Raw genomic sequence first — 22,831 nt, 5'->3', positions numbered from 1 at the left:
AAGTAGACTTTTTCTATGTAAGGACCACACAGAAAAATGTATGGGAGTGTTTTGTCTTGCTTTTTCTAAATTTTATTTATTATTGAAAATATACACAGCAAAACACACCAATCCAATAGTTTCTAGATGTACCATTTAGTGACACGGAGTACATTCTTCAAGTTGCACAACCATTCTCACGCTCCTTTTCTGAGTTGTCCCTCCCTCAGTAACATAAACTAACAGTCCTCTTAAGATTCCTTCTGATCTTTCAAGTTGCTGTTGCCAGTTTGATTCCATATAAATAGTTCTCAAAAAAACATAATGCTCAAGGTAGAAATTCTTTATTAGTTAAGCTAAACTATTGTTTGGTTTTAAGATTACTTCAGGGTATATTTTTGGTTTAAGGTTTAAAGATGATTTCAGGGCAATAGTTCCAGGGATTTATCTACCCTACACAGCTCCAGAAAATCTAGAGTGAAATTCTGTTCTGCATCTTCCCCTTTTTGATTAGGATTCTTCTATGGAATCATTGATCAAAATGTTCAGTAATGCTACCATCCAGTTCTGGCCTCATGGCAAAGGAAGCAGTTGTTCATGAAGCGATTAGCTACACATTCCATTTGTTTGTTAAGTGTGGTTGAGTCAGTTTCAACTCATAATGACCCCGTATAGGGTGTCCAAGGAGCAGCTGGTGGGTTTGAACTGCTGACCTTGTGGTTGGCAATCCAGTTCTGATTTTATAGTGCCACACCAGGAGTCCATTCCATATTCTCCTTTTATTCCTCTTTCCTCTGTTGATCCAGAATAGAAACCAACTGTTTTGCCTTGGTTGACTGCTTTTAAAACCCCAGGTACTATGCAATAGGAGGTAGAAGAGAAGCACCAAACTTTTTATTAGAATCAACTGGGATGTCTTATGAAAACATGACCCTAAACCCCCAAACCAAGGACCCAAATCCTATGAGGTGTTTGGTTTTACATAAGCAGTCTCAGCAACTACTGGTTTTTTTTTGTTTTGTGGTTGTTGTAATGTATCACATTTACCGATTCAACTTTTTACAGACGTACAACTTATTGACAGCAATTAAAATTATCAGCTGTGCAAGTCTACCTTTACAGTGATTTGTTTCCATCATTGATAACACCCTTACTTCCGCTCCCTCCTGCCCCTGGTTAACTACTAATATACTTCAATTTCTATACATTTGCCTTTTCTTATCTTTTTATGAGATCATACAGTATTTATCCTTTTGTGTATGGCTCATTTCTCTCAATATCTTCAAGCTCCAACTATACTGTAGCATGCATCAAAACTTCATTTCACCTACTGGTTGAGTAGGATTCCATTGCATGGATGTACCATATTTTGTCTAGCCATACATTTGCTGGTGGACATTTAGGTTGTTTGCACCTTTCGGTTATTGTGAACATTGTTGCAACAAACATGGGTGTACAAGTCTCTGTGTTCAAGTCTTTGTATATATACCGAGGAACAGAATTGCTGGGTCATATGGCAGTTCTATTTTTAGTTTGAGGACCCACCACACTGTTTTCCACAATGGTTGTACTATTTTTGCATTCCTACCAACTATGGGTAAGGGTTCCAATTTCCCCATATTCTTATCGGCACTGTTATTTTTTTAAATTTTAGTCATCCTAGTGAGAGTGAAATGATACGTCACTGTGGCTTTGATTTGCATCTCTCTGATAGCTAATGCTACTAAGCGTCTTTTCCTGTTTGCTAGGCATCTGAATATTCTCTTTTGTGAAATGTCTATTCAAATCCTTTGCCCATTTTATGACTGGGTTATCTGTCTCTGGTGTTGTCAAAGATTTATATACATTTTGCTTAGTAGATTCCCGTTGGATTATGGTATACAAAAGATACTCTCCCATTTGGTAGTTTGTCTTTTCACTTATTTTTAACATTAATTTTCTAATATTTTGTTATTGCATTAATAATTCACTGCTAAAATCTAGGCCTGACAGTGTTGCCTCTGAATTTTCTTTTAATTTTATGGCTTTAGTTTGCACATTTAGGTCCTTTTTGTTTTTGTGTATGACATGAGGCATGAGATTAATTTTTCTGATGTGGAAGTCAAAATTTCCCAGAACTACCTCCCCCTAATGTCACTTTCAGATTTCTCACTGCTGTATAGAAACCAAAGTGATTTTTTTGACCTTGTACCCTGCAACTTTGCTAAGCTCCTCTAATAGCTCTAGAAATTTTTTGGTAGATTTTCTATATAGGATCATTGCTGCAAAGAGAATTTCATTTCTTTTCTTATATGGGTACCTTTGTTTCTTCTTTTCTTATTACTCTGGCTAGAAGTTCTAATACAGTATTGACTAGAAGTCTTGAGAGTGGGCACCCTTGGGAAGAAGTTTTACTTGGGCTCCTAAATGTTTGTGAATCTGAAAATGACTAGATCTACCAAGGTCAAGGGCAAAGGTAAATGTTCCTCTACCACCTTTACAATAATTTTTTGTCAAGCATTCAACTACTGCAGATGAGAGCTTAAAATATCAGTCCTCAATACATTCATAGTTCCCTTATGAAAAGGTTGAGGAATGATGGTAGGTGGGGAGGGGTACATATATGAAGGAACATTACAGGGCTCATCATTCATGATCCTATGCTATAATTATTTCAGAGGCTACTATAAACACATGGCTAATGAAACACAGTAGTTTGCCGTTGTGGGAGACAACCCATCAAATCTGCATTTTTTTTCTTTAAACTTTTTATTGTAGTTTGTGTAAAAGTTCAGTCTGCACTTTTGACTGTGTGCAAAATATCAGCTATAATGCTTTTGGGGGCTCAAACAGAGAACACAAATCAAGCAGTACTTCAGAGGGAAAGTTCCAAAAATAAGAAGTTCCTCAGTGTCATTCCCATGTTCTCACCATGTCAATAACTCTAAAATATTCTTGATAATCTCCACCAGACAAACACGTTCTGACTTAATATAATCACAGTCTCAAGCTCCACATGTAAAAATCTCAGAAGTGGCTGAAACAAGAATTACAGCTTCATTCTAAAACCACCCATTTCCTCTGACTCCAGAGCTCCACCATCTGGTCTCAAAGTTATTCCCTTTGAGGCAAAAGCTGAAGAGAGATAGGCCACTTCAACCTTGCTGAGAAAGAGAGGTTTGCAACTAGGTCCACAGTTCCTGGATTGCCTTGCAAGTCATCTTGGGCAAAAAGCAGGATGATGTTTCAGAAAAAAACAAGATTCTACTGAGAGGTGGTCTTTAGGAATAAAACAGATGAGTGGTCTTCTCCTTTTGAGTCTTTTCTCCCCACTCCTCCCATGCCCCAGTCACATGAGAATCAGTTCATGACTCCTACCATCTTCTTCTGTCACTACTTTCTGAAGGAAGGTGGTAAAGGTTTTACAATTGTATGTGTCTGATAGTAAATATCATCAGGAAAGCCCTATGATAACATGAAGCTTACTAAAACTTGGACTACCAAGAAAATGCTTTTACACATTCACTCTCTGAGGAAAATCTTCAGAAGGCAATCAGTAAACACCACTTACAGGTGAGTTTTGCTATTTATCTATTTTCCACCTTCTTTATTCATCCTCACCTCTGTGAACTTCCACTGAGAAATTTCAAGTGGGAAAAAGTTACAGGAATGCTGAACCTGATTGAGGTAGTGGTCTCCTAATTTTATACTTAAAAATAGATGAAAGTAAAATTTCTTATTTTACAATGAAAATTAGTGAAAAGGTATGCAATACAAAAGTATTTCTCAAGTCTCTAAAGTCCATCATCATAACATTTACATACCCATAATATAGTTTACATTGTGAAAAATTTATTGCATTTTCCACATATGATTTTTTTTAACATACAGTCTGGTTAAGAATCATGCATAGTGGATTAAATCTCTAAAGGACAAAACAAGGTGACCCTTGAGCAGCTAATTAAGAGTTTAGTGTTGGAATAAAAGCAGCAAATGTCAGCTTTTCAACAATCCTACCTAATCCAGTTCCCAAGTTAGGAGAGGAAGAAAATGTATCAAGTAAAATCTTTTTCAACAAACAGTTGAATCTTAAGAGATCTCTGTGCAACAGCACATACTATTGGCTATGTTCACACAGTAAACCATAGAAACACACTGGCTCTGATGGCTCCCTGCGGAGGACAGACAACTGATCCAGTCACTGTTTACTTAGTATAGTCACTGGTGGCTTCTTCTGTCAGCAGGACTTTAGAGATGCTTACCGTGCGCCCACACTCCAGAAAAGACAGGCCCAATGCAATCAAACATTGCCAACTCTGAAAGATAAAATATGGTCATTATTCATGCAGCCTCTTTGAAGACCACCCCCACCCACCTTGCCCACAATGACTGCTCATACTCACTGCTCAGAAGCAAACTTGTTCCCTTCCTTTAACATCCAGCTTTGCCTATCTTCCACCACAAGTCATTCTCCTAACTTCAACCCCCCGGTTCTCCTCTACCAACCCTTTTCAAACTATTTCAATACAGACTGTTAAAGTTCTGACTATTCTAATTCTTTGTATTTGTGATTTGTTTCTTTTAGCATGCTGGGAGTTCCCAAAAGACCAGTCCTATCTCATTCCTCACCTTTAAGGGTGTTCCAGATTAGGGGGAATGAGTGACAATACACCTGGAATGTTCTCCTGAGCTGTTTTATCAGAGTCTTAATTTGGACCTAATCAGCAGTAACCCATCTCTAAAATCAGCCCTCACCCATAAATGTGAGCCTTCAACAATCTTACTGGCTACAGATAGTCTGAGAAGAAATTGGCACCGTCAATTCTCATGAAGGAAGCATTCCCCTAACTTTTATAGCAGATTTTAAAAACAACTCCTGTCAAGTACATATTACATATTCAGTTACGTGGGTTTCCTTGAAGTCTCTAGCTCAATAAGATCAGCATAATGATAGTGTGCCGAAGGCTTACTGGGGTGGAGAAAAGAGGGCTACATCCATCGAATGTTATAATTTTTTAACGTCTACTACAGTGATTTGCTCAATTGGGTACCTAACCTGTGGTTGTGTAACATGGGGACTAGGTAAATATTCTATAGATCGACAGCTGAGTGCCAGCCTTCATCCTTAAGGGGGGGAGGATGTATTATTCTCTGTAGCACATAAATTCTGTTGTTTCTTATTCCCAATCATTGTGTTGTTCAAAAAAACTTGCATAAGATAGAGGTGGACTCATTGCTCTAAAGCAGTCTTTTCATTAAAATAACCAAAAGAAAGAATAAATAAAATTTAGAAAAAAAAAATTAAAACTTCAGAAAATAGAGAAAAGAATATATCCATAATCCCACCTCCCTAAAACAATTACTAGTACCATTTTTGCATAATTTTACTCAATACTTTAATAAATTTTTATTTTTATAATCTGGCACTGTAAGACAGGCAGAGGACTGCAAGATCGGATTGAACCACAAAGTCAGCAGTTCAAACTTACCAGCCACTCCTTGGAAACCCTTATACTGGGTCGCTATGAGTCAGAACCGACTCGACGGTACTTAACAACAACAATCTGTGTATTAATTAATTAATTGATTTTCCATGTAACTACGGTTTATACAGCCACATTTTTAATGACGATAGGATAATCCACAGAGAGAATATTTACTTCTTTCCTTATTGGAAAGTCCAGTGGTAGAACTGGACTTCAGAGTCACATGTGTCTTACCCCAAAGCTTAATCACAGTGCATGGGCCCTTTCATAGCACTCCACTTTCTCCTTCATTCTCTACACTGCTACCCTTCTTTCAAACATACTATACTCTCTTGTTAAGAATGATTAAGAATGGAAATCAAATAAGTGATAGAAATAGAAAAACAAGACTTTAGGAACCAAGGTAAATTTTATAACTTATAGAAATCTTGTTTTATAAACAACTGACTTTACATTTTCATGTAAACTGTCTCATAACTTGGAAAATAAGCTGTATGTATTCTTTTGGATTCCTTCAGTTATGAGTGGCAGCTCAGCTCCATCATCCCTGTCACTGTGCCCCTATCCACTCTAAACTGGACTTACCAAGTAGAACACAAAACTCAGATAAGCCACGCTGAGCACAGCAGCCACCACATACAATACCATATGTCCTAGTCCCTGGACATAAACAACTACAAAGTACATGTTGATTGAACAGACGACAAGGACCAAGATTCCGCCTGCAATTCTCCAGCCTCTGTAAAAGAATCATGACAGTCACTTAGAAGACTTCACCCTGGCCACAACCAGGAAAGGAAACTGCATCTTGTGAGGGGTCTAGGAAAGAAGACAGGCATTTCAAAACTGGTTCTTACTATATCCCACAATGGGTTAAATGAGCCATAGTTACACATGACAGAGAGAAATTTGTTTTTGTTTTTTGTTTTTAAAGTACATTAAGGATATACATAAAAGGTATTAGCTTCATGCTTTTGGGTCTTACATTTACCAAAGAAATCTGGTCTTTGTCCTTGGTTGCTCATAGATAACCTCTGGTTTCCCATCTTTGATGAGGGCTCCAGAGCACACCTCAGCTAAAAGACTATGCTACTATGGTGATTCTTGAGTGCAAGCTGGTCAGGTCCCATGTCAACCTCATAGTCACCTGGTAGTATCGACCAACCTTAGCAGGGAGGGGCCTGAGTTTGATTACCTAATGAAAGCTGTGGGCACAGAAGTTCAATAGCCTTTCTGGTTGGTGAAGATATGATGCACATTAGAAGATAAGTATGTCCCTTTATGGGGACATGGAACCTCCACATTGGGAATTCTCCCAGACCTTATCCTATCAGCTGCTGCTTTGTCTTCTTTATAATAAACTGTCATTGTAACTCTAGTGCTTTCTGTGAATCCAGTGAGTCACTCAAGCAAATTATCAAGCCTGAGGTAACAGTGGATGCCAGCAAGTCAAAAGTACACACCTGCACTCTTGGGCCTAATTGACAATGTGGAGAACTGTGTGCTTTAACTTACGAGTCTGACCTAGACCCAGTGGGTAGGGGCAGAGGGAGAATGGCTGCTTGTGCAGTGGCTGTCAGAACAGAAGTGACCGAGAAGTGAAAAGTAAGGATCTGACAGATCTGCAGAAGGCTGTTCTCATTAAGATCAATTAACATAAAGATCAATTAAAATGCTTTGAACATCAGTGACAGAAGTTGAAAAGTTAATGCTGCTGAAAAGTTTTATGAGAATGAAAAATGTACTTTCCCTCCATTAATACATTCATAGTCTCCATTTTCTAAGCTGAAGAATGAGGAAGCAGCTTCAGTGATCACCTCTCAAAACATATAGCTCTACTATCTGACACATTTCTCTGATTGGACTGCTTGGTGAAGAACAGCCAATCAGAAAATGCAACAGATAGTGGAACCATATGTTCACAAGCAGCCCTTCTCTCTCTGCGCCTACGCACTGGGTCTACGTCAGACACGTATGTTCTCGATATTGTCAACTATATCCCCTACATATCTGTATCTGCTCTGGGGACTGAGAGAAGAGTATACTCACATTCCATTGGCAAAGTCATTCATAACCGGCCGCAAACTTGTAAATGTGAGGATGGGTATGAGAGCAAAGGGAAGCTGGAAAAGAGAGAAGCTCAGAGTGAGTCACTGGGGGCCTTGTTACCCCAGAAAGCAGCACTGTTGGACCAATGCAATCACAGACTTTGCTTCATTTACTCCTGAAAAGTAATCACTCCTTTCATTCCAATCTGCTACAGTATGATGTCAGCATCTGTACAGCTGTCACTGACCTATTGTTAACTAAAGGGGTCTTTAAAAGTATTTGCATCTGCCTTGTCTTCTTTAATCTCCATAGTACCTAGCACTAATATTCTCTATGTTCACTTTATAAATATCAGCTTGGATTAATGAACTATAATTTTGTTTCCTACATTTAATTATGACCGTTCATCGGGTTTAAAAAGCCAAGCCATTTCTAAAAGCCTTTTAGATGGCTGGGTTTTCATGTACATTTACTGAAGACAAGACTACCCTCTGGCTAGATGGTAGACATATGGTAACTCAGGTAACAGGGTAGGCAATATACAAGACAGAGGCTGGCAGAAGGATAAAGATAGTTGAAGACATAGGGAGGTATTAAGGGTTAAAGGGGATAGAGGTAAATACTGTTATATACACAACCCTGGAAAAACAGTATTCTGTGAATAGAGACATGAAAAGATACATAAGTTAGGTATTTGTACATGGGTATTTATTTACTTTTGTTGCAGACACACCTAGAAATGAAGCAGACAGGGGGCAAAATGATGAAAATGTCTTAGATATTATCAAGGTAATGAGTTTCTGGGCCTGGGGCTCAGGACCACAATCTCAGAGGACACCATGGTCAGTATTGCATCCCGCTTTGGTGAGAAGTGAATGGGATCTTAAGACTCATGAGCGTTCATCATAGGGTGCAACTAATGTTCTCTCCACGAACAGAAGAGGGAAGAGTGGTAAAGGTTTGAAGGTGCTGGGAATCAACAAGTTCAATGGACCAGTGGAACAAGTGAACATCAGTCACCATGACTCTGAGACTGGAGGAAATGGATGGTGTCCAGCTATCATTACCAACTGCTCTGAAAGGAATAGCATTGGAGGGTCCCTGATAAAGCAGGAGAAAATGTGGAACAAGACTCAAAACTATAAAAAAAGGACCAGGCTTGCTAATCAGGAAGGCTGGAGGAGCTATGGCCCTCAATCACCTTTCAGGTATGGAATGGAACTCACCCACATGGCCCAATTTTCAGCCAAGCAGGAGATGGGTCTATAGGGGAGACAACAACCCTGGTGGGGTCTGTTCACCATGGAGGGTGAAAGGACCCGGCACCACTCATCAACCACACCTCACACCAGATGGCCCATCTAGAGACCTTTATTCAGGGTGAGGAAGGTAACCTCTGCAGGAGAGAGAAGGCACGAGGCGGACGGGAGGAGAGGAAGAAGAAGAAGAGAGCATTAACAGGAAGGGAGGGGATTTATACAGATTCAACAGGAAGGGAGTGGTCATTGCTGGGGTGATTTAGCTCTAGCCTATCAAAAGTCACGTTGTCCTTTAAACTATGCCCTTGTAGCTTAGGGCGGGGAAACAGACAAAATGGAGTTGGAGGGAGGGGAGAGGGAAGAACCGGAAGGTATTGTAACAGAGGGGTCATTCAAGATCAAAAGGACAACATTTACCTAAGGCCAAAGTTAGAAGGGATGGAAAGAAGGGTGGAATGGGGATGGGAACCTCAGGGGGAGGGAGGTGGGATGGCTGTTGTTGCAAGGAGGGAATTGTGGTCCTTGGGATTAAAGAAAGTGTACGGTCTGCTGAATGTAGGACTGATGATCTTCTCTGTGGGCCTTAACTCAGTTTTCAGTAAAAAGATTTTTTAAAAAAGGAATGAGAGTACAAGTTAGGAAAGCAAGCTTTTATACATAAATATAGGTAAACTTGCTTGGTGCTCATTTAAGCTAGTCTCCTTTCCCCATGTGGACAGACTGTGAGAAAAATATTGGTCCCTAAACATTGTGGTTTCTAAATTTAAGTCTAAATTTTTGACTAATAGCATGTGATAAAACAGAATTGTCCCACAGAGTGTCCTAGGCTGTAATCTTTGAGATATTATACAATAGAGTTTAATAATGAAGACTTTGGAAACAGACAGCTCTGGTTCTGATCCTGGCTTTACCATTTACAATCTCTGTGATTTTCAGAAAAAAGGTTCACCACTCTGAGCTTTAGTCTCCCCATCTATAAATAGAGAGTAAGAACAGTATCTATTTCAATAGATTGGTTGTATGACATGAATTAATGTATATAAAGGGCTTGGGACACGGTCTAACATGGCTCCTGTGTAAATGCTATTATTATCATTATGCATTGTAGTAAAAATATGAAAAGAGAAAAATGAACCTACCTGACTTTAAGGACTGTAGAAAAGTAAAAAGATTGTGCTTCCTTCTTGCTCTCAATTTCAAAGTAGACTTTGTAATCAATGGTTGTACATGTGGGTAAATGGGATATGAGTTACTCCCAGCTTCCTCCTCACCTGTAAGCTCTGCAGCACATTCAGGAAGTCGTTCATTCCTGTCAGGTGTTCCACATCTTGGAAGACAGCAACAAGCAGAGTAGGGATAATGGCAATAGAACGGGTAAAAATCACACGGGCAAAGCGTGACCATTTTAGGTTCAGGAATCCCTGGAAGAAAACATAGGCGAAACATAACTGTCTGGAATAGGAAACAGAAAAAGGTTTGGGGAGGCTGGGATTAAGAAGTAGGAACAAAAGGATGACGTTTTCTCCCATACCAGTTGAAACATCACGTACCTCCATGACAAACTGGCCAGAATAGGTTCCTGTCATGGTGGAGCTCTGTCCAGCAGCCAGGATGCCCACTGCCCAGATGTACAGTGCAGCAGGCCCAAAGTAGCATCCCAGCACAACACCCTGGGAGTAACAGGAGAGATAAATGTTTCTGTTCATGATCTGCTTATACAACATCCTGAAAAGCATTTCTCTGTGGCAGCTCTCTCTTCTTCATTTTGCACCCTCCTACATCAAGTACTGAGGAGCTCGGGCAGTGCAGTAGTTACGAATTGGGCTACTAACCTTAAAGTCAGCAATTCTAACCTTAAGAAAAACTACCAGGTGTTAAGCAGAAGAAAGATGAGGCTTTCAGGTCTGTAAAGATTTACAGCCTCAAAAACCCTATGCAGGGTCTCTATGAGTCGGAACCGACCCCATGGCACACCGCCACCACCATCACCACATCAAGTACTCTGGAGCCCTGGTGGTAACATAGTTAAGCACTTGGCTGTTAAACAAGAGGCTCTTGGTTTCAACCCACCAGTGCTCCATGTGAGAAAAATGTGGCAGTCAGCTTCCATAAAGATTTTATAGCCACAGATATCCCATGGGGCAGTTCTACTTTGTCCTGTAGGGTTACTATGTGTCAGGGTTTCTGAATTTGTAACTCTTCACAGGAGGAAACAGCTTCTTTCTCCTTTAAAGGTGGTGGATTTGCAGTTAGCAGTCTAATGCCTAAGCTACAGTGCCACCAGGGCTCTCATGATAGAGACTTTCAATCTCAATTTTGATAGGCACCTCTTCCTTCCTCAGTCTAGTAATTTCTCTTCTCCAACCTCTGTTTTCATCTTTGAACTATGTCTCAAAAATTTTTTTTTGAAAATGCATGCCAGCACTTTACAAATTACATTCTGAAAGAAGGTAATAAAAGCACAGAAAAAGTTTTTTAAATGTTGGGAAATACTTGTTTTTGGGCACTGTGGAATCAATTTTTGACTAATTGTGACCTCATGTGATGCACTCTCCCATAAGTGTCCTAGGCTATGATCTTGCCTCAGATGCACATGAAAGCTTAACAATGAATAAGGAAGACCAACGAAGAACTGATGTATTTGAATTATGGTGTTGGTGAAGAATATTGAATACACTGTGGCATCAGAAGAACAAAAAAATTTGTCTTGGAAGTACAGTGAGATTGCTCCTTAGAATCGAGAATGATGAGACTTCGGTTCATATATTTTATATATATCATCAGGAGACACTAGTCTCTGGAGAAGGACATCACACTTGGTAGAAGAGAGGGTAAAGAAAAAGAGAAAGACCTTCAACAAGATAGAATGACACAGTGGCCACAACGATGGGTTCAAACCTAACACATAAAATTACTGTAAGGATGGTGTAGGAGCAGGCAGTAATTTGTTGTGCTATACACAGGTGTGTGATGAGTCAGAACCAAGTTGACAGCACCTAGTGGTAACCTTTACCAAAGCAGTTCTCCAAGTTTTTCATTCTCAGTCATTGGGTGGGTTCAAACTTACAACATGAAGGGACTCAGAAAGCCTAAGAAAGAATACTTTGAGACACCTCAGTTAATATCCCAAAAAACAATATTTTATCAACCCCATTCTGAGATGTGCAGGTGTACATTCATCTTTTCATTCAATCCCCATTCTATCCATGAAATCCAAAATGCTCGTCTGGCATCTGGACATCTGAAATAAATGGCATTCCAGCAGAACTATGCTCAAATATGAAGTGAAACTACAGAAAAGACCAGATAATAAGCCAAGAATGTGGGTCAGAAGCAAAGATCACAAATCAGAGCATGCTTACCCCTTTGTAAATGTCCACCAGCAGTGTTGAATTATCATCAGGGAAGAGGTCATTAGACATGGGAAAGCTGCTATTTTTACAGACTTGAACCTAGAATCCAAAGTAATTTAAGAGCAACTTTTACTTCAGAAGCAAAGACCAAATAAGAAAAACTCTCCAACAGATCACATACATATTATCTAAGACATAGAGAATGGAGATAAAAAGCTGGATACAGATTGTGATGTAGCAGAAACTGGCAGAAATACCACTTGTGGACTTCTTTCATAATCTTTCTATACCCTTAATGCAATAAAAAATACTTACTGCATTTACTTATACATGCTCATACATGTACATAGATCATTTTAAACATTTAAGGAGAGATCCTTAAAAATGATTTTTAAAGGAAAAGTAGTGTTCATAAACAGAGTGTCCTATAAGTCTCTCTCTTCTTCACAACTGCATAAACCAGAAAGGGCCAAACATTAAAGAAGGGCCAAATATTATTTTGAGGATGGCTTAGGAATTTTTATTGAGTACTTACTATGTGCCTAATATATAATATTGGAGTCCTGGTGAAGTGCTGTGGGCTAATGAGCTGGACTGCAGGGTCAGGCTGAACCACAAGGTCGGTGGTTCAAACTCACCAGGTACTCCTTGGAAATCCTATATAGGGTTGCTATGGGTCAGAATCAACTCGACGGCACTTAACAACAATATATAAAAAGTTTTTATTTGTATTCTAAAAAAAAGAAAACAAAAAGGGCTTCAAACATAAAAGAAAGCCCAGAATAGAGGCACTTCATCAAAGCAGTGAGTCAGACATCCTAGATCTGGGAAACAAAGTAATGGTCAAAGCTAGATAGTCCTGGTACACGCCACAACATGGATGAACCTTAAAAACATTATGCTAAGCAAAATTAGTCACAAGAGGACAAAAACTTCATGGTTTCACTTATATGAGATAAAACCAAATCCAGTCCAATGTTGTTGAGTCGATTATGACTCACAGGAACCTTTATAAGACATAGCAGAACGGCCTCATAGTGTTGCCAAGGTTGTACATCTTTACAGATGCAGACTGCCACATGTTTCTCTTGCAGAGACACTGCCTGGTGGGTTCAAACCATTGACCTTTTGGTTAGCAGCTCAGTGCTTTAATCACTATGCCTCCAGGGTTCTTTAAGCAAATACATAAAAACCATGAATTATTATTGGTTATCAGGAGTTGGAGAGAGGGGATAAGGGGAATTTGTGTGCTTTGGGGGCAGTAAATTATTGTTAATGATGGTAGAATAATTTGGAAAAGGACAGTGAGAATAGCTGTACTACTTTGAAAATGTATCAGTATCATGACATTATACATGTAGAAACTGCTGAATTGGTATATGTTTTGTTGTATATATTTTCACCACAATATATAAAGAAAAGGAAATACAGTAAAAGTAAAAACAAAACAAAAACTAGACCATCAAGAATCAAGAGGACCCAGATTTAAAATGACAAAACTAAGTCTGTCCTAGCCAGTTTCTGTTTTGTTTGTTTACTCCTCCCAATCTGTCCTTATCAACAAATAGCTGGACTGTCAGACAGGAGGGCAACAAAACAGGATGAGTCACTAGCACAATAGCATGAGGCAATCCTGAGTCTGAGGCACGTTCCCTTCCTAGAAAAAGCTAGGAAAGTGGGTCCAGCATCCAGAACATGACTGGTCCACAGAGATTTTGGTGAGTGGTGTTAATATCCATTTCCCTGAGCTCCAAGCCACTTTTTAAATTTTCCTATCCCACTCCAATCTTTACTCTCTCCACTACTCACTACCACCCACAACCCTGTCTACTCACCACCTGATCGTTGGTTCTCTCAAAAAATGCTTCAGCAAAGACTGAGACGACAAAGACGTTGATGATGAAGGAAACAAAGAGAGCAATGCAGGATTCAATGAAAAAGTACTTATTGGCTTCTCGAACTTCCTGTTTATTGGCCCGATTTACCTGTCTGGACTAGGGAAAGAACAGCAGCAGTCATTATTTTTGACCAGTTGGAACCTGTAATACTTCACGGAGTCAGGTGAACGATTTAGAAGTTTAACATCTGATCAGAAAAAAGGTGAACTATTCAACATTCAACTTATCTGGAGTTCTGGTGTGGCGCTATAGGTTAATGCGCCATACTACAAAGCCATTTGAAGTGCAAGGATGGAAGTTCAAGCTCACCAGCTTCTCCTCAGAAACCCTATACAAGGTCGCTATGGGTCGGAACTGACTCGATGGCACTTAACAACAACATTCAACATTCACTTAGTTCCTTGTTACATGACCCCCTGGAGACACTGCTCATTCCCCAAGCAGGAAACAGTGACTGACTACTGAGTTCTTTCAGTTGTTGTGGCTGCACGACCACTCATCTACAAAAAAACAGTCAATGGGCTATAGGAGTGAAACCAATGCAAGCTGGTACTTGATGGAACTGCCTGATTTTTCAAGGTCTTGCAAGTTTTCTACCTTTGACAGGGTGCAATGTTACTACTTTTCTATTGCTTGTTTTGGTGGAAAATATTTGAGATTTCCTTCTCTGACAGTTTTTCACCATACATAGGTTCCTGCCTTCACAAGTTTTATTAACCCTAATTGTAAAAAAGAGTCCTGGTGTGGTGCTGTGGGTTACTGCGCCAAACTGCAAAGCCATTTGAACTGCAAGGTCGGCAGTTCAAGCTCACCAGCTGCTCCTCAGAAACCCTATACAGGGTAGCTAGGGGTCGGAATCAACTCAACGGCACTTAACAACAATAATTGTAAAAAGGAGTCCTGGTATGGTGCTGTGGGTTAATGTGCTGGACTGCAAAGTCAGCTTGAACAGCAAAGCTATTGGTTCAAGCTCACCAGCCACTCAACAGCACTTAACAACAATTATTGTAAAATAATAATAATAATGTATGGTGCTGTAGGATAATGCAACAGACCCCGAGGTGGGATTGAAACTCAAAGTCAGTGGTTCAAACCCACCAGCTGCTCCTCAAAAACCCTATAGAGGATTGCTATAAGTCAAAACCAACTCAATGACACTCAACAACAATAATACAATTGTAAAGAGCTGATCGGGGAAAGCCTAGTTGGATTCTTTCCTTATAACCTCCACAAGACCATTCTGGTTTTTGAGATTTTAAACACAAGAGTCTTAATATACTTGCAGACATTTTCAACTTAAGTCCCAGTTTCTCTGAGGGGTCAGTAACCTCTGATCACCTTCGTAATAAGAACAGAGTCCGAGTATGTGGGGTTTATGAACATACCAGCCTTGGAAAAATAATCTTGCTTGTTCAGGACGCTAACAGCTATAAACAAAGTTTATCTCTTGCAATTAGGAAAAGATCCCATAAACTATCCATAAGGCCACTGAGTTAGGGACTTTGCTCACCTTGACTAAGGCAGAATGCAGATACATGTTGTGTGGCATGATGACAGCTCCCACGATGCCCACAGCCTGCATGACCTGTGAGATGTTACAGCCTGAACAGGATGGCACGAACAAGCCCTTGAGTACCTGGCTCTGGCTGGGTTTCACTGTAATATACTATACACCAACATAAGAACTATTAGCCTTTACTGAAACATGAGACTGGGAAACATAATAACATAGCAGTATCAGGAAACATTCAACGTCCTTTACTTCTTACAATCCCTTCTTTTTCAGTCACCACTTAGCATAGGGAATAAACAATCATCAATGAACCAGGTAACCTAAGATGCTCATTACTGGGGGTGAGAGTTATAATCAAGACTGAGGCACCCAGATATATCATATTTAAGATACACAAAACAGATGTACATAGAATAGAATAAGTTTTCTAAGGAGTCCTGGTGTGGTGCTGTGGATTAATGCACTGGATTGCAAGGTCTGTTTGAACAGCAAGGTCAGTGGATCAATCTCACCAGCCACTCCTCAGAAACCACATCAGGTTTGCTATGAGTTGGACCCACCAACTTGACAGCACTTAACAACAACAACTAGGAAGTAAGGTATTTGATAAAGACCTTACTCCTATTTGTTGTTGTTAAGTGCCGTCGAGTCGGTTCCAACCCATAGCAACCCAGTAAAGGGTTTCTGAGGCTGTAAATCTTTATGGGAGCAGAAAGCCTCATCCTTCTCCTGAGAAACCACTAGGTAGTTTTGAACTGCTGACCTTGAGGTTAGCAGCCCAACTTGTAACCACTACGCTACCAGCTTCATAATAACTCCTGTCAGATCCAGTCAAGAATAGTCAATTCATGATTATCCATATTTTCATGCTCTATTCACCTATGCACATATAAAAATCACTATGTTTGACACCAGCATAAAGCAAAAGACTCAGAAACACTTTTCATACAAAGTTTCCCCTGGTATAGTTTCATTTTTGTTTGTTTGTTTTTGCAGGGAGAGGGGGCCTGCAGGGGTGAAGACTTAAATCAAGCGAGATAATCTACTCACTCATAGATTAGATATATTTTTTAAAGTTTAGCCAGCCCAGTAGGCTGGAATCAGTTGATAGGAGTCGAACTCTGAGAGTGCTTTTACAATATAATGGTACTAATTCATAGGAATGCTGGGTTGAGGCACAAAGTGTGATAATTTCACTATATTCCTTATGTGTAACATCATCAACTGCTCCAAACAGGAAAAGTTAAAACTAAAGTTACTATAAACCAGGATGAGCAAAGAACACAATTATTCTTCTCCCTTTTCCTCTCTCCCTTACCCAAGCTTAAAAGCCAAGAATAAATAGGAAGATGACTATAACCCTCTTTTCAGCCTTCTCCTGTCTATTTCGTTGTCAGACCGGCCAACTTGAAACCAAAGAGTCTTGTCTGGAAAGACCTAGAAATGAATTATTTTTTCCTACAAATCCCTGGGAGACTTTCTGTACATTGGTCTTGGTTATAATGCATATTCCTTCAAATTGATCGTGGACTAACTAGATTTTTGTTGACACACATCATACAATTAAAGTACTATACTTTCTTTAGTATACTTTTTTTATACTAGCATTATACTGTTTTTATTTTAAAAAAAAAAGCTGTAAAAATTGCTTTAAAGAGTAAATGAATAATGAGTGGGTAAAAGAGAGGAAATAATGTTAAGGTGTACTATGGATATTCGTTTCCCCTGCCTCCTAATGTAAAACAGACACTTGAGTGGGATAGAAATGAATATCAGGAAATCATAGGAGTGTAGACTAAAGAAGGAAATATGATTACAGAAAGCTTGTAAGTCCATCTTCAGCTTATAATGAATTGGAATACCTAAAAGGAGTTCTAGAACTTGCTCAGTGAAATAGGCTTCTTGTAGAGCCTTTGTAGAGTATGGGGCCTTAGATGGAATCCTGAACCCCATCAGAACCTTCTGAAGTGGGACAGTCCCACTTAAAAGGACATGCAGATCAACCTGGAACAGCTAGAGAAACAGAAGATACTTCTTGAAAGAAAGACCAGCAGGTAAAAAAGAAAAAAAAGCACACCGTCTGGCTATTACAAGAACAAGCAAGCTAAGCTGTTCACTTGGGAGCCATCAAGGCAAGCAAGTAAGTCATTTCAGGACAAATCCCCTTCTAAGACTGAAACTCAAAGGGAACTCATGAACAGGCTTGTAAGCTCACTTGTGACCCTGTTGGTCTACTTGTGAGTGGAAGTGGGGGAAAGACAGTAAGGAAGACTTGGGCTGAGTTGGAACATATTCCACAGACTCTTAACGATCTTGAGATGAGAGAGAGAAGAGGAAGGGCTGGTTGGTCTTAAGTCTGGGGAGACTTGAGAACCACTGAGCCCATGCACACTGACCTAGCTGCAGGGGCTAGAGCTGTGAATAAACTGTCCAGCTGATATGAAGTGGGGGGAGGTGAACAAGAATGTCAAAATTGCAGATAGTACCTATTTGACCTAGCTTGGATGGCTTGATGATCAAAACTTGACTACAGGAAAACAAAGAAATTTGATACAGGAAGCAAGTGTAAATTGGTACAATTTTATGAACTTGACCTTATCTTACAGATGTAGTAGCACAAAATACCAACTGAGAGGCAAGGAGTCTTCAAATCAAGGATCAAGCATATCCCCTCAGTACACAGGATTGATAGGGGACTCAGATATTGGCTACCTAAAATGGGGCTATAAAGGCATGAAGTGGCTGGCTTAGAAGTTTTCAGGAGGGAGTTTAGTTTCAGAGCAAATGAGGGAAGGGAGAACCCCAACTGAACAGTTTCCATCTTGTCTAGCTAGGTCAGGTGAAAGGAGATGTAGATAAGATTCTTTTGATTTAATAGTGATTATTACCATGACTCATTGCAATTCTCACAACTGTAAAGGTAGAAGATGTGTAACAAAAAGGGGGTGTAGTTAATCTTACATTCTAGGAACAGAAGACCCCTAGGACCAGCAAAAAGGAAGAACATGAGCATAACGTGGGGTGTCCCAACCAGAGAAGCAGTAACATCAGAGTTGGAGACAGAGATAATGGCATGGAGAGATAGAGCATCTGAGGATTCTAGACTCATGGAGAGAGAAAGGCTGTGTGCTGATAGGCAGGGGGCTGATTTGCAAAATGTGCCCCTTTGGTTGTTTAAACAATGATATTTTCCTTTTTTTGGTGTACATCAAAAAAGGGGATTGGAAACATTACAATGAAAGAAGATGTGATTGGTTGAGTGCAAAACTGATGGTCTGTCATGTAGACTATCACTCAATTCACAATAAAAGTTTAAATGCCCCCTACCCAAAAAAAGAGTAAATGAATAACCTGTAACACTTGCCTCATATCCAAATGTGAGAGCCATAATAGTGATGAGAAACCCAAAAAATGCTTCTAGCTTTCGCAAGCCTATAAGAGAAAATGCAACAGTGAATCCCATAATGGGACTCCCTTACAAGGGGCAGATTTCCCATCAGCCACAAAGACAGAAGGTGGTACCTTTGGTATTCCTTTATCCCAATTTTCCTTACCATATTTGTCCAAAAAGAGAAATACAAAAGTGTCTGCAATGGTGATGAGAACTCCAGCCCACAGAGGAACCCTAGGTCAGAGAGAAGAAATGGAAATTAAGGAAAGAAGGGAACTGTTGGAAAACTCTCTCTTCCCAACAGCCTTCCAGACACAGAACACTCAGGGAAGCTAGGACTTGGGAAGCTAGGACTTGCCTGAGAGGGCAATGTCAAGAAGCCAGATCTGGGATCAGTTTAGAATCACAGCACCAATTTCATTATATTCACTCAAACTCTGGTTGGAAGCTCACTATCTATCAGGCATTTGGACATAAAGATGACAAGTATGGGTCTTACCCTCAAGGAGCTCACTATCCAGTGGAATAAACTGACATATAAACAAATACAAAATGCCACCTACTCTAAAATAGAGGTGCATATATAAACTGTAATGAGAACATGGAAAATGTAGAGTCCATATCTGCTGGGGGAGAGACAGGTGGTTCCAGAAAGGTTTCCAGGGAAGAAATAATACTTGGGCTAAATCGCAAAAATTGAAAATGAGTTGGGTTTTATGAAATCTAGAAAAATAATAGGTTACTTTCTAGAGGAAAACTCCCTCACCTTCCCACAGACAGGAGATTGATGGCAATGGCTGAGCCAATGACTTCTTGCATATCTGAGCCAATGATGGCCAACTCCACCATCAGCCACAGGATAATTCGTGGGACCTAAACAAACATCAAACAGTACAAAGATGTGATTAATCATTTCTAAGTGCTTGCTCAGTAATTTTAGAATTCACATGTATATTTACACAGACCCATAAACAGTCCTTATATATCTCCAGACTAGAGGTGAAATAAATAACAGAGTTTGACTCTCCTTAGCCCATCCCCACACTGTGGCCCCAACTGGAAAGAGAAAGTGACTGTCCAGCTGGGAAGCCTGTGAGAAAGTTAGGGTGGCAGCTGATTCTAACTTTTTCTCTTTCCTTTTCATCTCAGTGCTCCTAGATAAATCATTTAGGAGCCTTGCTGGAACAGCAGGTAAGGGTTTGGCTGCTAACTAAAAGATCAGTGGTTTGAATCCACCAGCTGTTCTATGGGAGAAGGACAAAGCAATCTGCTTCTGAAAAATTGGCCTGGGAAGCCCTATGGGGCAGTTCTATTCTGCTCTGTAGGGTTGCTATGAGTCATAATCAGCTTGAAAGCAATGGATTTGGTTTAGGTTTTTTTTTTTTTATAAAGCCAGGGACTTAGTTTCCTGCTTGAAAACAATTACAAAAGATCTTATAGAGAATAAATATGCTAATACAAGGGGACTTGAAAAAGTTCATGGAAATATGGAATGAAAAGACAATGAATTTTCTCCATGACACTTGTAAAGCCCCTCATACAGTCAAAACAGTGTTCAAAGGAAAACACAAAATGATTACACAAGACAAGATCTATTCTGACTCTTGCTGAGGGGACAAGAAACATGAAAAATCTGGGTGGATGCTCTCAAGTGTAATAATACACAGGTAATGAAAAAAGTAATAATACACAAGCAATGAAAAAAGATATGCAATGAGCCAGGGAATGAAGTGATCAAAACTGGGTAATGGGCTACAATGTAAGAAATTAACTTGACCAAATAATTGCCTAAAAGCCATTTAATACTGGCTGACTTTAGGTCCAAAAGTATTAAAATGTGTCCTAAAACAAATACAAGGAAAAAAAAAAAGCTAAAAGAAATGATAAACTATTAAGATGGTAAACATTTTCGAAAGTACACAAGCAAACTTTCTGCTCACAGACAAAAAAGTGTATTAAACATGAGGACAAACTGGAGGCACAGTGGTACCTAATAAAGATTAAAAATGTCTTCCAAACATATGATTCAGTCCTGCTTTAGGTGAGGAGTGGGGAACCTTTTTTCTGCCAAGGGATATTTAGATATTTATAACATCATTCACAGGCCAAACAATATAAACAACTTAAAAATTGTCCTGCTACAATGTGATAGCTGGAACTGCAGTTGCCTTGGCAGGGCCAGACAAAATGATTTCGAGGGCCTAATATGGCCCGCGAGCTGGATGTTCCCCATTCCTGCTTTAGGTGATAGTAAGAAAATGTCTAAAAGGCAGTTAAGACTTTTGATCATTTTCTTATCTAAGATGCATAGAAGGGAGCTAAAGAGCTATCAGGACAGAACAGTACAACCCCAAGGTTAGAGTAAATTGAAAAATAGTTATTAGCAAAATCAGAGAACCTGCCACATACTGTTTGTAGTAAAAAAGAAAAACTGTTCTTTTTCAAAATGATGGGTTAAAAAAATCAAGCAAAAAAGAAAAAGAATACATAAAATGCAGACTGGTGTTACAAAGATGCACAAATTAAAGTGTTTAGAGTAAGCAACTGCCATAAGCTGGACACTGATAGATGCTAGAAGGTAGACTGAATGGCCAATGATTTCTCTAACAGAATTTTTCTAAGAAACTTTCTGGGGAAATGACAGCCTTATGCTGAACTTTGAAAGAGGGGAGAAACCTGGTTTGGCAACAAGAGTGATTATAGCATTTCCCTTGGGACCCCAGTCCTTGGGGCCACTAAATCCCAAGTCCTCCACTGACTCAGTATACAGTGAATCCAGCACACACTGCCAAACATACAGTTTCCTGTGAAATGAGGGATGAACAAACAGGACTGCTCACCTTGGGATATTGTTTGTGACATACTTCAGCAAGATGCAGCCCAGTGACCACTCCCAGTCTAGCTGCAAGGCGCTGGAGCAGGAGACCCACAATGGTTGCCAACAGAAGGACCCAGAGCAACTAGAGAAAAACAAAATTCCCCCATGATACTCATTAGACAAAAGGGTTTGTTTGTTTGCCAACATGATCAGGATGTACCACATTCAGGAAAGAGTCCAGGTCAGGAATCAAATGGCCTGAGTTTTTTTTTTTAATCAAGTTCTGCACATGACCTATTAGACCACCTTGAGCTTTTCTCAGTCTCAGGTTCTCCCCATCTGCAGACATAGTAAATCTTTCCTTGGTTTAAAGGTAAACTGTGTGATAAGATAAGAGACCATATGAGACAGTATTTTTCAAGTTAGTGTACTGTCAATCAAGTTTCTGCATGTAGCCCCAGACTGCTACCCAACAGGCAGGAGAGGAAAGAATGTGGGGACCATGGATATGTGTCAGAGGGGCAGGGGCAGAACTAGATAGTCACCTTAAACCCAGCCACTGCTCCAGACTGCAAGTCAGATTCAATGTTTCCTGGATCCAAGTAGGCAATGCTCATAAGAAAGCCTGGTCCTGTGAAGGCCCAGAGTTTCCGAAAGCTAAAACAAGAATACTATACAAGGAGAAAAAGAATATCAAAGTAAGTACTACCTCCAAAAATTGCTGATCTAATTTACCTGTTATTTTATGACATATGAAGCAACAATATAAACCTCACAAGAACATAAGATTGAGGATATTGGTTACTACACATTCCAGCTTTCATTTCCAACTTAACCATTTCTTATCACTAAACTAGCCATTACTCTGACCAAATAGCCACAGTTAAAAAAATAAAAATCAGCAAATATGAAATTCATATGTTCTTTTTTGTGTGTGTGTTTTATTGTGAATTATATGATAGTTTACATGGGAGAACATTAGTTTTACATTCATTCTATCGTACATCATATCATTGCCATGGTTACAATCCCCTCCATGCATCATCAACCAACCAAAGAGTATACCCTGCAAGCCTGCCCCCTACACTTATCTTCCCGCCCCCCTC

General features: G+C 39.7%; 1 protein-coding gene across 1 annotated transcript in view; it reads right to left on the bottom strand.

The window, feature by feature from the left end:
- The window catches only part of LOC102821599 (natural resistance-associated macrophage protein 2-like), a 31,246-nt gene that overhangs the window by 4,559 nt on the left and 3,856 nt on the right, over nt 1–22,831 (bottom strand). The window contains exons 3-15 of the mRNA XM_006870045.1: nt 22,271–22,396; nt 21,748–21,867; nt 19,674–19,780; nt 19,071–19,141; nt 18,881–18,948; nt 15,514–15,669; nt 13,941–14,099; nt 12,115–12,204; nt 10,303–10,422; nt 10,024–10,173; nt 7,494–7,567; nt 6,030–6,183; nt 4,221–4,274 (exon numbers count right to left, since the gene is read on the bottom strand). Coding sequence (XP_006870107.1) covers nt 4,221–4,274; nt 6,030–6,183; nt 7,494–7,567; nt 10,024–10,173; nt 10,303–10,422; nt 12,115–12,204; nt 13,941–14,099; nt 15,514–15,669; nt 18,881–18,948; nt 19,071–19,141; nt 19,674–19,780; nt 21,748–21,867; nt 22,271–22,396 — 1,449 coding nt within the window. The remainder of the gene's footprint in view (nt 1–4,220; nt 4,275–6,029; nt 6,184–7,493; nt 7,568–10,023; nt 10,174–10,302; nt 10,423–12,114; nt 12,205–13,940; nt 14,100–15,513; nt 15,670–18,880; nt 18,949–19,070; nt 19,142–19,673; nt 19,781–21,747; nt 21,868–22,270; nt 22,397–22,831) is intronic.

Source organism: Chrysochloris asiatica, unplaced genomic scaffold, assembly GCF_000296735.1.
Source record: "Chrysochloris asiatica unplaced genomic scaffold, ChrAsi1.0 scaffold00138, whole genome shotgun sequence".
NCBI classification, from domain to species: Eukaryota; Metazoa; Chordata; class Mammalia; order Afrosoricida; family Chrysochloridae; genus Chrysochloris; species Chrysochloris asiatica.
Note: the sequence above shows the minus strand (reverse complement) of the source record. Positions and strands in the feature narration are given on the sequence as shown.